At 32.2% G+C, this 17,596-nt stretch overlaps 1 protein-coding gene across 1 annotated transcript; it reads left to right on the forward strand.

The window, feature by feature from the left end:
• The first annotated feature begins 4,801 nt into the window (after positions 1-4,801).
• Positions 4,802-13,584, forward strand: LOC127724665 (uncharacterized). Its single transcript, XM_052231702.1, has 6 exons — positions 4,802-4,957; positions 6,166-6,873; positions 7,399-7,471; positions 8,676-8,759; positions 10,131-10,430; positions 11,843-13,584. Exons 2-6 carry the CDS (start codon positions 6,193-6,195, stop codon positions 12,655-12,657), a joined length of 1,953 nt encoding a protein of 650 aa, XP_052087662.1. The 5' UTR covers positions 4,802-4,957; positions 6,166-6,192; the 3' UTR covers positions 12,658-13,584.
• Positions 13,585-17,596: the final 4,012 nt, after the last annotated feature.

The raw sequence follows: 17,596 nt of genomic DNA on the forward strand, positions 1-17,596 counted from the left end.
ATGCCAATTTGTGTCGATCTGATTAGTCAAGTCTTTTTTAACTGATCATTTTAGTTTGTTCTCACGTTGTGCTGCTACGCCACTGTACCAGGTTAGTGGAAGGGATGGGAGCCCGCCAACATGTTTAACCACTCCACATTATGTATGTGTCTGTCCCAAGTCAGAAACCTGTGATTCAGTGCTTTGTACATAAATCAGACCGTTAGTTTTCTTGTTTGAAGAAAACCTCATATAAGATACCAGACTTATAATTTTGTACGCCAGACGCGCGTTTCGTCTACAAAAAACTCATCAGTGACGCTCGAATGAAAAAGTTAAAAGACCAAATCAAGTACGAAGTTTAAATGCGTTGAGGACCCAAAAATTCCGAAAGGTTTTGCCAAATACAGCTAAGGTAATAGTGTTTTCATTTGTCACCTCGGGGTCTACCATACCTAACCATCGTAATAGTTTAAATCCGTACGATAACCTACAGTTCCACATGTATAGCATGGACTGTTTATCATTCCGGAGTTCACTCCCGATTTTTTGGTGGAGTAAGTGTTGTTCAATCTTCAATGTTCTATGCAGTGTTTTTGAAACTTTTTCGTCGTTTTTCGTTTATTTGTTAAGGTGTTGTCAGTTTATCTCTGACTTATGAGTTTTAACAAGTTTTTTTCCATTCGTTTGATGTGTTTGAGCTTTTGCATTTGCCATTTGATTAGGGACTTTCCGTTTTGGATTTTCCTCGGAGTTCAGTATTTTTGTGATTTAACTTTTTCCTTTTTGAATTTTCCTTGGAGTTCGGTATTTTTGTTATATTACTATTTAATTCCTGACACAAAAAAAATGTATTTAAAACCTATGTATCTGGGTTAGCTATGCCTTAAGACTTTTCGAGTCGCATAAGTGTATCTTTACTTAGGATAGATTTCGTGGTATAAACACAGCCATTTATCCAAAACGGCAATGAACTTTAACTTTTAAAAATTTTGCTCCGACAACAAATCAATGATTAAAAGTAGTTTAATTTCAGAAAGTATAAATAATGGTGCTAGATAGGAAAAACAAACATTTTGTCTTTTAAAAGACAACTTTTGAGTAGGAATCATAATGATGCAACGAGAAAAAAATAAATGATTTCAAAGGTCGTCTTAAAAATGGATACACTTATCCTGACTGAAAATTTACACGTTGAAAAAAAGGAAAACTATTCTGCCTAGGTTAAAATCATCTTGCCTAGTTTTAGATGTAGGGACGGGTTATTTGATTCACTTCCTTGTAAATATTTAAATATAACTTGGACTATTTACTCAAATAATCTTCCACCATATGTATTTAAGATTCACAAAAACTTTCATCGAAAATGCAAGTTTTATAAAAATCATTAGACAGTCTATATATTTAAGTATCTTCATATATTTTTTCACTTTCGTACGAAATCATTGCTTAAAAGATTGTAGATATATAAGAAGTATCTTTAGGGTACCCGACTGTGTCATGATATTTGATACTTCCTCATTCCACAAGACAAGTAAGTTCATTTTATCAAATGAATACAAAACGTAACTGTTGGTGAGCAGGATTATCAAGTTTTTAAATGTGGGTATGTCATATAAAAGTAAAATAACAAAAATACCGAACTCCAAGGAAAATTCAAAACGGAAAGTCCCTTATGAAGTTGCAAAATAAAACACATCAAACGAACGGAATACAACTGTCATATTCCTGACTTGGCATTTCCTAATATAGTAATTAGCACCTCACGTATTTAACTATTTAAACATACTTGGCTTCCGAATGCCTGGGTTTGAGCACTCCTGATAAAGGTGAATCTAAATCTCTTCGGTCCCACGATAAAGTTTTATTTTCATTTTGAACTGATATCAGATTAGTCTGTATATAACCTTGGCGTAACCGTGACAGTAAAGTCTACGAAGTGGACACAATTATTTATTAAAGAAGCAACCATGTTTTTATGTATCAACCATATTAAAGCTTTAGCTGGTATGTTACTACATCTTTTGTTGAAAAATGGTTGTGTTAAGCATAATCATTTTCTCAAATATCATTTGCAATCAATTCCTATTTATACAACTTCTTTACAAGTTAAACATTTTTCTTCATATGTATAATTAACGCTTTTTCATATGATTGGGCATGTTTGAGTGCCCGTTTTAAAGCTGCATTTATATACTTTTAGGAAGTATCTTGATGCAACTTTTGTTAAGAGCAGAACTATGTCCCTCCCGATGGTATATACTTGGTTGATTCAACAACCTAGATATTTATTCCAAGAACCATAATTCGGATATTTCAGTGTAGGGTTATATTGGCGGTTTTCAAATTACAAGCCTGGTATCTTTGATTATTTTAACAACCACTGGATCATGTCACTGCTGGTGGAAGTTTCTTCCCCGAGGGTATAATCAGCCTAGTAGTCAGCACTACTTGCTTTCATGATACGTTATTTCTGGTAAATTTACTGTAAAAAAAAATTTGAAATCATTCGAAATACTAAGGTTTTTCTACCCCCTAATACACATCATGTAGTATATCCTTAGAAAGATTTGGCACATTTTTAGGAATTTCAATGCTCTACAACTTCTTATTGATTTGACACTCCCCCTTTTTTTTCGAGTGCGTCTGGCGTGCAAAATTAAAAGCATGGTGTTTTTGATAACTTTTTTTGACCAAAACAGTAACGGTTAAATTTTGACAATATTTGAAATATGTTAAAATGAAATAATCTTTTGACACCTGCACGAGAGCACATAACAAAAAGCATGAGAGACAAACTTCATTGAAAACAAATTTAAAAAGTATAACCTGATTAATATTATTTGAAATAATTTTACATTAGAACTGGTTATAAAGAAGTAAGTGTTGCAGTTTATTAATTCAATAGTCCCAACAATCTGTTTTATTTTTGTATTGAGGTAAAAGAGCATCTAGATACTTATTGAACATATCTAGATGCTTATTGAACATATCGAGATGCTTTCCACAAGTATCTAGATTGAAAACTATTCATCAAGATACTAAGTTGGTTGTGACAAAAACAACTGAAGACAGTAACAACCAGATAAACAAATAAACTTCAAACATGTCTACGTCTTACAACGACTTCACAGTTCTTGAGTCGGGATGGCTGGTTGTTGAAAAGGATTGAGGGCATATGCTTTATTTTCTTCTGAATTTCAGTTTGAATAAAGTTTCCAGTCATGCATGGTTTAAACAAACCTCGATTTTGTGTATTCAAGACTTTCCATAGATGATACAATAGAGATATTCTATTACATTTTAAGAGATATTGGTATACGTCAAAAAGACAACAACCATTTAAATAAGTTCTTTCCCTAACTTGATTTTTGATATACATGTATTTCAATTTGCATGTGGTTTGTTTCCTTTGCCTGTGCTGATATTCCCTCCTGTAATAAAACCTTATGCAACATGGGGGTTATTGAAGGAAGCTTTTTTCTTCAAAAATAGCAAATGAAAGTGTCATTTTGAAATGTTTTTCTCTGTCTTAAATGCCATTTTTCTCAATTCTTACGCCAAGGAGATATATATCTGTACATGAGTTTGAGGAATGGGTGATGGAAATTACTTAAGAATTGCTTGATTTCAAATTTTGTTCTGTTCAAGATAATAAATCGGTCGTCTGTATATTACAAGTTATATGGTTTGCTACTGACCCTCTATGGATCCGTAGGGGGTCAATGGTGACCGTATAACGAATTTATCGCGCATTGGACTTTTCATGCCAAGTTTGGTATAAAAATAAACAATGCAATACAATAACATTAACAGATGACGTCACCATTAATATAAGACGTGACGTCATGAATCCCATACGAAGTCTACTGACCCCATACGGTTCCATAGGGGGTAGCCACGTGACGGCGTTAAACCAATCATAACGTCACTAATTGACCCGGGGTGCGATAAACTGAAATAAGTATGGCATCATGTGACTTTGAGGATGTTACAATCTGCAAATAGCTACCTTATTAGACCCATAAGGACTGTAAAACGGTTCTTATACATCATTGGTTTTCGGATATTTGGCTTTGAGTGTTCTGGTGAAGGTAAAAGCCTGAAAAGCGCTTCAGACGCAAGAAATAAATAAAGTTTTGTGTTAATTTTTTATAAGTTCATTCTGAGAAAAAAGAATGGTGTTAATTACAATTTGTACAAATTACATAAGATTTTCAAATTCACCAAATTTATACCAAACAAAATATGATTTGCAAATGCATTCTATACATTGCCTTCTCATTAAAAATTGTTGAAATATTCTGAATCACTATCCAGTTGATATTAACTACATGCAATTTCAAATAATTTTCCTGTGATATTTTCCGTACATTAGAGACATATATTACATATAGTCTCTGCTACATTTGAATGCAAATTTATTAAAATATATTTATTTAAAAATTTAATGTATGTTCCAAATATTTCATTTTTTTGTTCTCATTATTGTGACTTTATTTCCTATGACATTTTTCCTGTGACTTTTTATCCGTGACTTTTCCGTGACTTTTTCCTACATTCTTGTCTTCATTGTAAAACTGGCACATCTATACAAAAGTAAATTTTACATTTGTCAAAAAATAATGATGACTTTGCACATATATTTCTATACCTGAAACATGGATCTAGCGTTGCTTGCTTTCTTGATAGTTCAAGTTTAGTTAAAATTACATGCCGAATCGATTAAAAAGAATTGCAGTCTTCGTCCATATCAAGATTTTGTAAGATGTACGAAGTGATCATAGGTCGTGTTTGTGTTTGAGGAAAAATTGATGTTTTTACTTCTTAAATAGCGATTTTCTGATGATTGCATACTTTGATGTTCATTTTAATTACAGATGGTTTCGATGAAAACAATGTAACCGTTTTAGAGTCCATACATACATCATATTATAACATCATACACAAGAGTTAATGTCACCAGCTGAGGTAACAGGTATATATAATACACAATTACGCAGGTTATACAAAAGGAGCACATCAAACCAAATATCACATTCACATTACACAGTACACATTAATCTAGAGAGTCTAATAGTAATATACAAGACATTGAAAAATTCTTTCAAATATCAAATTGCTGTAATAAATTATTTCACTTAAATCGATTTATATATTGACTTTGTATAAAAAAAATCATTTCATCGAAAATTCAACACTAAATTCAAATCAAATGATTTTGGACATTTTGAAATCCTGGTTTTTAAATATTATTTTTATGGATATTTGACCAAGTGTACGTGGAGAGATACCGACCAATCTGAATCAACAGAGTTACTGAACTGCATCATTACTTTACCTGACATAGATTAATAACAAAAATGAGAATGACAAATTTATTAGATTGGTATCCTCATCATACAATAAAACATAAGTACAAATTGGCAAAAATTAGTGCTAAAATAACATGTCACAGTAAAATAATGCTACTGGAAAGAGGGATAAGGGAAGCGTAAAGCATGACATGCTGCCATGACGCAAGATGACACGTGTAAGATTAATGGAAGTGAGACTGTGGATAGGTAGGGCTAAAAAAAAATACGTGTAGTGGAAAGACGTGAGTGCAAACAAGGGAAGCGGAGCTAACTACACGTATGTAAATGGAAAACCATATGACGCCACAGACAGATCTATCGAAGTAGAAAACATACAATTTATTCTAAATAGACTTGATGAAGCTGCGTATGTTTATATCGTGTACTCTGTTTTTATATTCAAATGAATGTATTAGTGTAAATATGAAAGTATACCATTCGGTAACTATCTAGGTGAAAAGAGTTTTTAAAATTAACGATATGAATATGACCATGAAAATAGTTTCCTTTACATTTTACCCTGAAGACGATAAGCTGGTCAGTGTACTGAAACAAATCCAAACCATTCTACTTGATTAAGATTGTCAGTTTTCTTTCTTTTTTTTTATGAAGAAATAATCTAAAGGACATTTAAATGAAAAACTCTCCTATATCATATTGCAGATGTCCAAAATTATTTAAAGAGTGAAATATATTAGTTGATAACTATTTATAGTATTCTGTATAAATATAATTTATGAAAGTGACATAGTTTATAAGAAAATTTTTAAAAAATCATACAAAGTTATACCTATTGAGATATGTTATATACTGACTGTTCATTTTGTAGTGTAGTCTGAATATATTCTAACCAAACATGGCATCTGGAGGACAACAAGATTTTTTAAAGCGTCTTCAACAGTTTTATGGAGATGTTGTGATGAATGTAGTACATGTATATTTTGAAAGAGAAGTTTTAGACAAAACTACGTTGTTTTTGTTTCTTGACAAACATAAACATGAGTTATTTCATGAATTCATTCCCAAGATTTCATGTTGTGAATGTTTTAAGTCGAATTCGATAGCATCAGTTTCTAAAACAGGTTGTTTGGATGAATTTCAGTTTGACCTTTTGTATGATCGTTCGGCATGTGCAGAAACTAACCACGAGATTAAAAGGGGACAAAAGTTTCAACAATATTGTGTTTGCAATATAAATCCCAAAATAGTAGAAGTAGCAGATCTTGACATTATACTGATTCGCGCAGTGATAAAAACATGTTGTAAACGAACCCTTCCTGGTAACCCGTCGTGGCTGAAGGAAATCAAGGACGTCAGAAATTATATTGATCACATTGGAAGCTCTTACAGGATCTCTAAATCTGATTTTGAAGAAAAATGGAGCAGACTAGAGACAAACACTCTTAACATCGCGTTGATGACTGGAAAATCATTTCAGTTCATGACACAGAAGGATATACACAAACTGAAAGCGGAACATGATACCATTGACAGGATACAAGCGGTGGCCGAAAATGCAAATGATAGTTTAAAAGAGGTAAAAAGTAGTGTAACCTTATATAAAATATACGTCACAATTTCAGGAACAACGACTTTTGGCATTCGGGGTTCTTTTCTGTTCCACATTGCTGGAAAGACAGAAATACAGAAATTTGTTGTATGTGTCTCAAATAAATCCATGAAGCACGTTAACATTTTATTACATGCAGATTTAGATGCCAACACATTCCATATCATCATTCTTAGTGTTGGTTTCATCAGTTTGGCCATGCACACTATTTCCACTTGTAAATACCCTTACTTTTCCTTTTATCTGTTTATCTAATCAATTTATTTATGAAATGTAAAAATGCATCATAATTTTTAGAAATAGAATAGGATATGGTTCAGGACATTTCGGGCAACAAATTAAGAAAATAGAAAAACGCTAAAAGAAAAGAAAAAATTTGATTCCCGTTTGTATTCATTATCTTTGAAAATTATCTTGTAGAATGTGCTCATTTGATTAAATGAAATGCACTCGTAATTTTTAAACGTTTTGCAATTATTTATTGTATTTCAGGAGATTTTAAACGCTTTAAAGAATCAACCTGGCGTTAAACAAGACGAAATTGGACAGATTAGTTATCAATTGGGTATGCAAATGGTTTTGATCAACATAAAACACGTTTCTCAAAGGAGGTTAATTTCAAATATCTGAATTAGCAGCTTTGAACAGATTAACAGATAAAAATTGCCTCTGTCCGCAGTTATACTAGCAAACATTTCGCAAATGTCAATTTGATGAATGATATTGCAATCTGCAAGCTAGTTCAAAATTCAAGAGTAAATTCAGATAAATTCAGGTTGATAGAAAAATAAAATTGATATATGTTGTAAATAAATGTACCTGCAAAAGACATAATTAACCGCATATTCTTTTTAAAATATTAACGTATTTTAAGAAATATGGGTTTAAAATTTGCACTTTTTAAAATGAATATAAAATTCTTTGGTGAGTTAAAGAAACATCTGTTTATGAAATCCATCTTTAGGGAGGTCGGATCATTATTGATTTCAGGGAATGTAAAAAATAGGAGTACCGAATTTTTTCATCTTGCTATTTCACAATTGTAAAATTTGTTCCAGTTGCAGTAATATCCAACCTTAAATTAAAGATTTGTTCAAAAGTTATCTCCCCTAGCAAAATCACATTATACTATATTTCTTTCAAATAGCCTTCACAATAAGATATGTGATAATATATAATGTTTATGTAAATAAGTGTATTTTTAGAAAATGAGGTTAATTGTTCATTTTAGTCATGTTTTGAAACTTATTAAAAATGACCCCAACTTACCAAGATGATGGCTCCCATACATGCACAGTGGAATGCTCAATCAAGCAGTATCTATCTGCCTTACAAACCGATAAGATTCCAAAAACACACCACACATATTTTCAAGAGGCAGACTCATCTAAACGTTGTGAAGAATTTTGAAACTAGAAAGCACACTACATAAATGATATTTAGTGCTCATTTGAGCAGGGTCGTTATAAAAAGATTGACAGAGATAGAAGAATTTGTAAATTTTGTTCTTTCAAATTCACTTGCAGATAAAATTCAATTTCTGATGGAATGTCAAGCATTCGAACAACATGCCCTTTATGGGTCAATGATTGGTTTAATAAAGTATTCATACAAATACACTTATTTAAATAAATTGTAGTGAAAATAAGAAATTCGTAAAATTCCCTTTTATTCTCGGTTTGAATTATGTGTATTTTAATCCGTGAAATTTATTACCCTGGTATATTTGATGCACAATGATAAAACTTGATTTTATTTGGCATTTTCAGATCAGATTCTTTTCAAAATAACAGACCTTGAAGTTCAAATTTCCACGAAGCAAAAAGCAGATGTCATTGAAAGCGAACGGAAAGGTATATAATTGTGTGTGTGTGTGTTTTATATCTGGAATCGGTCTATGAAATACAATGAAATTTTCTACATAAATTCGTTCCGGAATTAACTCATGGAGCACACTCATGATCACAAAGAAAGGAAAGTGTAAAATGTCGAAGAGAACCAATCCAAAAGAACCTAAACAGAACATCCGTCGAATGTCATGTTTTTTTACAGAGTTGGAACTTAGCTTAAGCACGATTGCAATATTTTAGGAACTTGAAATATACAGACAAATGTTTCATATGACTTTGAAAAATACTGAAGCACTGGATACTGCGCGGAGGGTACCCTTGAGGACTGAATGTCCACCGTCTGTGGTACCGACCCAGTGGTAGAAACAAAAATTATTTATGATTTCCGTTATCGTACATGTTTCAGGAAAGAACTTTATGAAGTAAACTTGGGACAAAAAGTGTGGAAAACTAAAAAAAAAAAAATTATTTTGACAGGGCTGATTACTTCAAATCATTTCTTACAAAATGTTGAAGTAGGAAATTTTGTAGGGAATTCAATTACCCCCGAAAATAAGGATTGAATCAACTTAAAATATTTTACTAAGCTGCTATTGCTAGTTTAACCTTTTGTAATATTTACATACTTGTACATTATATATATGTCAAACCGTTAGATATAAATAAAATTGATAACTGAAATATACTGGAGAAGGACACTTACAGGACATTTTTCTGTAACTCTTTGGTTTCATTACCTTTATCAAATTTTAATTTAGAAATTGTAAGAACGTTTACGCTCTGATAATAAAAAATTGAGATTGTAGTGTGCACGTACTTTTATTTCTTTTTTTATGTTATAAATTAAAAGAATTGTCCATTTCCTGATGAAAACGCTTTATGAATCCGTTCATTATTACACTAAATTTTCATAATTTGCTATTTTAGGACTTTTCGTAACTAAATCAAAAACTTGTACCACTACCAACGTCTCATCTTTTATAAAACTACCCACAACGTTAATTACGAACGCGTACTTCTACCATCTTACATCCTTGAATCTCATTTCAGAAATAGAATATACGTTTAAAGAGTACTCAACTGTGTTGGTGATGTCAGAAATTAGAACAAGAACAAACAAAAATGTTGCAAACACAAATGTTATCAAATAACACACAACTAGTCATAGAACAGCCCATTGGTTTTTTCCGTTTGAATTGTTTCCAATTTATTCATGATGTGGTCTTTTATAGCTTACTATACGGTTTGGGTTTATTGAAGGACGTACGGTAGTTGCTACCATCCACGTTTTTTTTTGTCTTAAAGGATAATTGTCATTGCCAATTATAGGTCACATCAAATACTTTTATATATATATTATTTTTTTTAATTTAGAAGATCCTACGAAGTGCTATGTTAGATGGACACTTTCAACTCCTAGTAGCTGGCGTGTAGAAGATATCAAACGGAAGCTCAGATCCGTAGCAGAATTAACGAACTTTACAATAGAATTTGTTTATGCAGGATCACTCATAATAGACACGTCAGTTTCCTTAGATATGATCACAGATCCGGAGAGATTTTGTATAGCTTCCTTAGAATTTCTACGGAGTCTTGTAAAGTCTTGTGAGATTAATACCACCGTTGCTGTTAGTGTAGATGTTAAAGTTTTAGCATCTTTTTTATCGTATAGAGGTAAGTGAATTTCTCGAAATTACTATTTTTTCGTTGACTGATCTGGCCCACAATAAATCAATGATGATATACGTATATGTTTAACCTATAACATGAAATCAAACAAACCTAGAAAAATTCGATTCCACGTGCTCGCTATCTTTTTATATATATGTTTATATCGGGTTATATGACCGTCGGCAGTCTTCGAAGGTCATCTCGATGGATAATTACATGGCGGCTGATCTAAAATACGCCAGAAATGCTGATACATTAAAGCGAGCTCATGTATTGTTAATTGTTTCTTGGGGATTTTTTATAATTTGGATATTTGTTATAAATAAGATATAAGAATTTGGGTCATATCGGTAGACATGAATTTGACAGCTAATGCCCCTATAAGAATTATTTTGATTAGTTTTATGGGATCTTTGCGTTGCTGTTATGAAGACCCTCTATAGACGATTCTCGGTTAATGTCAATTAAGTAGCAAACATGACGGCATTGGTGGCACTTAATTCCATCGAAATCTTTGGAAAATCACATTTGCACCCTTTTCTTCTACTATAATTTCTTTTTTTATCAAAAATAACAAATTTAAACATCAGACATACAGAAGTCAACAAACTGTCTTCAATAATATAAAAAAAAGTCTTCACAATATGTCATGCACTAAATTGTCCGAGTCTAGACAAGTAGTGAACAAACATTACAGAGATAATCAAAGATTGGCTGCATACACGAAATTGCTGATAGCGAAAAATATGAATATATTACTATATACAAGCATTGCAGAAGTTACTGACAAGGAATAGGAAAATTATCATGTAATTTGGTTTACACTTTCCTTTTTGAACTCAATTAGTGAAATGCTAAAAGTTTCTAAAAAGACTAGAAGAGCGTATACAGTGAAATATGTTTATGTATTCGTTAACTCTAAATACTGGTATCACAAACTATAAAGGCACAAAAGAAATAAATTGCCTTGTTTCAATCAATAAATAAATAAAGTTGATACCAACCAAATACCGGGTGGAATGATTACCAACAACATAACTGTAATACCATTAATTGCATTTCGACAATTAATGTCTCTTCAATGATGCTCGACACCAAAATATTTGAAAATCCTAAACCTAATGCAAACGCTGAAGAGCCGATAAAAACAAAAGTTAGTCAAACACGGACAAGAAATCAGAGCTATGCATTTATAACTTTTATCAATAATTAACAATAGATTTGAGGAATTTTCTACACACTGCCTTCAACAAATTCAGTGTGTCAACAAATGTTGTCGTTCAATTTTTTTCAATCGATATTATTCATAAAAAAATGTTATGATAACGTTTGCACCATTTTATAACAATCGATGTGATGTTTATACTTTTTATGTCGAACGATTAACCTTTCGAGACTGCAACATTTTTTTCTAGAAACAGAAAGAGCAGAAGAATTAACTTTTGGATCCTGTCGAACATGTAGTAATAGAAACCTGACTACTGCAGCAGAAAAGTGGTGTAAAGACTGCCAGGAACTTTATTGCAACACCTGCTCTATGTACCATACAGCTATCACACCTTTGGCTAATCATACAATGCTATCGTTAAGCGATAATATGGAACATTTTCCACCAAACATTCCACAAAACATTACATGTAATAAACATGATTGGGATTTTAATTTCTTTTGCAAAACACATAAACAAATAATTTGCGTTGAGTGCGTCAGGCTGGATCACACAAATTGTGCTGACATTGTTCCTCTTAGTGTTGCTGCTTTAAATACAACATCGTCATCCATATTTGAAAATTTGGTATCACATGTACAAGAACTGATTGCTGACACGGAACAAGTTTTGTCATATTTAGCAAATCTGTCATTAGCAAATGAGCAACAAATTACTTACATTAAATCTGCTATTGCAGATAAGTTTAAATGGATTTCTTTTGAAAATGAAATAATAAATATCACCTTAAATGAATTGAAATCAAAGCACGAAGTGTGTAGAACTGAAATAGAAAAGAGTGTTAAAAAAATGATGACAATAAAACAGAACATTTCTAAAATTGATATTCAGTTATATCAAATGAAAGAATATTGTTCTGAACGTAAGGTGTTTTTCTTTGTACACAACATTGTCAAAAGTATAACGAGGGCAGATAAAACATTTAGAACATCTTCAGTTTGTACTGTAAATCAGGTGAAACATTTAGCATTCAAGGTTATGAGATTGAAAAGCTTGAAATAGTGTTAAATTCTGAACCTTATATTTTTCATTCTGCAAAAAAAGAAGCAAAACAATAAACAGGCTCAAGTTCCAATTTCTGTAAGCAGCATTGACAAAATAAGACTGTAAAAAAAAATCACATTTCATCTAAAATATAAAGTCATAAAATATTTAAAGGTAGTATGTCTTAATGACAAAGTAATTATTTTTAACAACACAGCAACGGGACTTCTAGTATACAATATCATGGGTTCTTTGGAGCGAGAAATTGAAATTTCAAAGAACTCCAAAATAGAAATTCATGGTTTAAAGTTAAAGATATAACGGTTATCAATAAAGACTGCATCGCTGTGATGAGAAAGAATGATATATTAAGTGTAAACGTAGAAAATGATATCGTAATTGTATTACCAATAGTCGCAAAATATATTCTTGTCGTAGAATATTTTATTGGGAAGATTTTTCTTTATATTTTCGATCGTAATTTTAACATTACTGTTATAGACTTGGGTGGAAATTTTGTCAAAATCATTAATTTTGAAATTGTTTTTCACGGTATCAAATCATATGTTGTTCAAAATAATAAGATATTCGTTTTATCAAAAGTTTTTAGATGTTTCGATTTAAATGGCCAACTACTTTGGCAAAGCAAAAATCGACGAACGTGATTTTTCAGTCTGATATACAAATTTCCGTTGATAATTGGGACAATTGTTATATACTAAGTGCTGTTAGTAATAATATAAAAGTTATATCAAACTATGGCCATCAAAGCAAATTATTACTTTCAGTGACAGATGGTATCAGATATCCAAGAGCGGTATATTTTGATAAGACGAACAACCGTCTAATTGTAATGACTGTATACTGTATATGTACAGTGTTTGATGTAACTTTAAAAGAGTAATTACATATACATGTATTACTGTCGAATTGAAAATACATAAAGTATAATGTCATAGTTTTATGTTTTCTTTCACATCCTCAATTTATTATTTCAAACCACTATTAAAGTGATCATTCATATTTCTTGTATATATTACATGTCTTTGATTAAAATCAGTAATTTCTAAATACAAATAATGGAAGAGTCTACATATATATATATATCATACATTTTTCTGAACCTTACACATTCTTCCAAAAAATCAAAATAGTAGTCAGCGCTTCATATTGCTGCTGTAGATATTGTTGATTATTTTACATGTTTTCCTGGTTCAATCGTGCATCGAAGGGCGTATGAAAACAAAACCAATTACTATGTATATAAAAAAAAAACAGTATATAGAGTCACTTCTAATAAAAAGTAAAATAACAAAAATACCAAACTCCAAGGAATATTCAAAACGGAAAGTCACTTATCAAATAACAAAATCAAAAGCTCAAACACATCACACAAATGGAAAACAACTGCCATATTCCTGACTTTGGACAGGCATTTCCTTATGTAGAAAATGGTGGATTAAACCTGGTTTTCTAGCTAGCTAAACATCTCACATGTATGACAGTCCATTATATTGACAACAATATTTGCATTTAGCAGTTTAATCAAACGTTCTATACCAAATATGAAACTAGCAACAACTTTATAATTGTTTAGATAAACTACCATGTTCATTGATATTGATATATACTCACATAAGTTCTAGAAAGGCATTCGAAATTGCTGTCTTCCTAAATGTTGTCCTGTTTATCGCTTCGAACGCTCCAACGTCCGGATTCATTCGTATCGGGGTTATATGGGGTGAACAATGTGTGAACAAAACAAACAGATATAATAGGTAAAAATGTAAAAAATTTGAGTACAGCAGCCAAAATTGTGTCAACATGGTGTTTAAAAATATTTGTTTTTGGTTAAGATTGTCATTCGAAAAATACTCAAATCAAAGCACTGGCGTACTGTTAACTCGGATGGAAAAAATCTTGGGGTTAGATTTCAATAGTATCTTAGTCCTATGTGATACTTTTGAAAGTGCCTGAAGTTAAGATAAATCCTAATTTAAGACATCAAAATACTTATTCCAAATACCGATGAGAAATACATTTCATTCACCAAAAGAGTTCAAGTAAGTGAATTCAAATCAAAGAAGGATGGTAAGATGAAACCACTTTACCAACATTTGAGATGCGTGGACAGTTTTAAGTTCACGAGTACGAGTTTAGAGAAATTAGTGAAAGCAACCCCTCGTGAGGATTTTAAAAAAATGGAAAAAGTATTTGGTGACCTACTACTAGATCCTGAATTGTACAAGGTTAACCCATCTACCTCAGAAAACAATCGAGTCATTCAACTACGTGAAGTTATTGATAAACGTAAAATGGAATACATTGTTTCCCATCCAGATGATTTTGAATAGGGAAGTCGATACATTAACGGGTGTAAGTTGGACAAGAATGCACAATTAACATTAATGAAGAATAATTTGCCAAAAGTTAAAAATCGAGGTGAATGTCTTATGAGTTATTACCAAAGGAATAATTTTAGTAGATACTGGACTAGTGAAAAACTAGGTATTCAAAACATGAGTCGTAAAATAAGATAATATGTATGACATTAATATGAAAAATGCACATCATACATTCCTATCATGGTATTGTCATGAGAATGGTATTAAATGCAATGGGCTTGATGATTTTATTGAAAACAGGTAACAGTACATGGCAAATTGGAGGACACAAACTGGTCAAACACGTGATGAAGTGAAAGCACATTTACTAGCTATTATTAATGGAAGAAGTGGAAAACGTGCAAAACCAAAAACGAATGATCCAAATACAAAGAATTTTAAAATGGAATGAGACACATTATACAGTCCATTGTTAAACTAGAACCAGAATTGTATAATTTAGCTAAACAATCTAAAGAAAAGAAAGATAAGAAAAGATACAACATTGGGGGTACTACGATTAATTATGTGATGTGTAGGTCAGAAAACCAAGCATTTATGATTGCTTTTGATTATTTAAAATCACAGAAGATTGAAGTAGGTTCCCTTGTGTTTGATGGACTTATGGTTTACAAAGACAACGTACCACCAGAAAACCTTCCAAAAATACTTACGGGATGTTCACAAAAAGTAAAAGAGGTTATGGGATGTAACATTACATTTACCAACAAACCTATGGATGAAGGTTATGATATACCTGTATACACCTTATCAACAACCCCTTTTGAAAACGAAGCATTGATGAGTGCTTTTGAATATTTTAAAAGTGAAGAAGGTATTGAAGTGAATTCTCTTGTATACGAATCAACCCCATCTGTAAACATTGAATTGCTTTTACGAAAAGGTGTATATCCCTATGATTACATGGATGGGTTTAACAAACTTGAAATAACAGAGTTACCTTCAAGGGAAGATTTTTAAAATACACTTAACGAAGAAGAAGTGAGTGAAGAAGATTATGAACATGCACAAAAAGTATGGAATACCATGAAAATTACTAGCATGAGGCAATACCATGATTTGTATTTAAAAACAGATGTATTACTAATATGTGATGTGTTTGAAAATTTTAGAGATCTTTGTTTAAAGAATTACCAACTTGACCCTGCTTGGTATTTTACAGCACCGGGTCTTGCCTATGATGCACTATTGAAGATTACCGGTGTAAAGCTTGACCTTCTCACAGATTCGAATATGCATTTGATGTATGAACAAGGGATTAGGGGAGGAGTCACCGTCGCAACTCGACGCTATGCCAAAGCTAACAATTCATACATTGAAGGGTATGATGCTAGCAAACCAACGAATCACTTGATGTACGTGGACGTCAACAACTTGTATGGATGGGCTATGAGTAAGCACTTGCCCACCGATGGGTTCACGTGGATCACTCCCGAAGAGATGCCAGCCCTGGATATACTTACCGCCGAAGACGATCAAGGATACGTGTTGGAGGTAGATTTAGAATATCCTAAAGAACTTCACGATTATCACGATTACCCCTTAGCTCCCGAAAAATTATTAAGGAACAAAGTGAAGAAGTTAGTGCCGAATCTTGGTGACAAAGAGAAGTACGTCATTCACTATGTCAAAGAGGGACGAAAACTACCAGAGGGACAGTCAAACTCAGTCAACCTGAAACAATACCTCGAACTTGGACTTAAGCTGAAGAAGATTCACCGAGTGATTAAGTTTAACCAAAGTCCATGGATTAAAAAAGATATTGACTTGAACAACACATTTCGAGCCGCTGCCAAGACGGATTTTGGTCGTCGGGTTATTTTTAGTGAACACCTAGCAGCTTTTCACATGCGAAAAACAAAAGTAGTATTTGACAAACCGGTCTATTTAGGATTTTCGATTCTTGACTTATCCAAAACATTAATGACAGACTTTGTTTACAAATACCTGAAACCAACCTTACACCGATACCGATAGCATCATTTGCAATCTGGAAACTCCAGATGTTTACAAAGACATGAATGAACATGGACTACAGTGGTTTGATACATCGAATTACCCTAAGAATCATTCATCTGGAATAAATACAGCATTAAACCCTAAAGTTCTTGGGATGTTCAAAGATGAATGTGGTGGTAAACCAATGAGTGAGTTTGTAGAGTTACGTGCAAAGTTGTATGCCTTTAAGGTGGGTGACACCGAATCAAAGAGAGCTAAAGGGGTGAAAAGAGTACTCTGAAAAATGGACTTACCTTTGCCGACTACAAGACATGTCTAGATACTTACAAAGATAGTTATCGAACCATGAATATGTTTAGAAGTCATGGGCATCAAATCTATACGCATGAGTGTCGTAAGAAAGCTCTCTCAGCTGATAATGACAAACGTTACATCTTACCCGATGGCATAATAGTACCCAGCACAAAGACATTACAAAATTGAAAAAATAACTTAAAGACATGTGTTAGTAGAAGTAACAATGCCTACAATTAAATCTGCTATGAAAACACATCGTAAACAAGCCATTTGTTTAGAAAGACAACAGATGTAAA

Source organism: Mytilus californianus, unplaced genomic scaffold (assembly GCF_021869535.1).
Source record: "Mytilus californianus isolate M0D057914Y unplaced genomic scaffold, xbMytCali1.0.p SCAF_14, whole genome shotgun sequence".
NCBI lineage: Eukaryota > Metazoa > Mollusca > Bivalvia > Mytilida > Mytilidae > Mytilus > Mytilus californianus.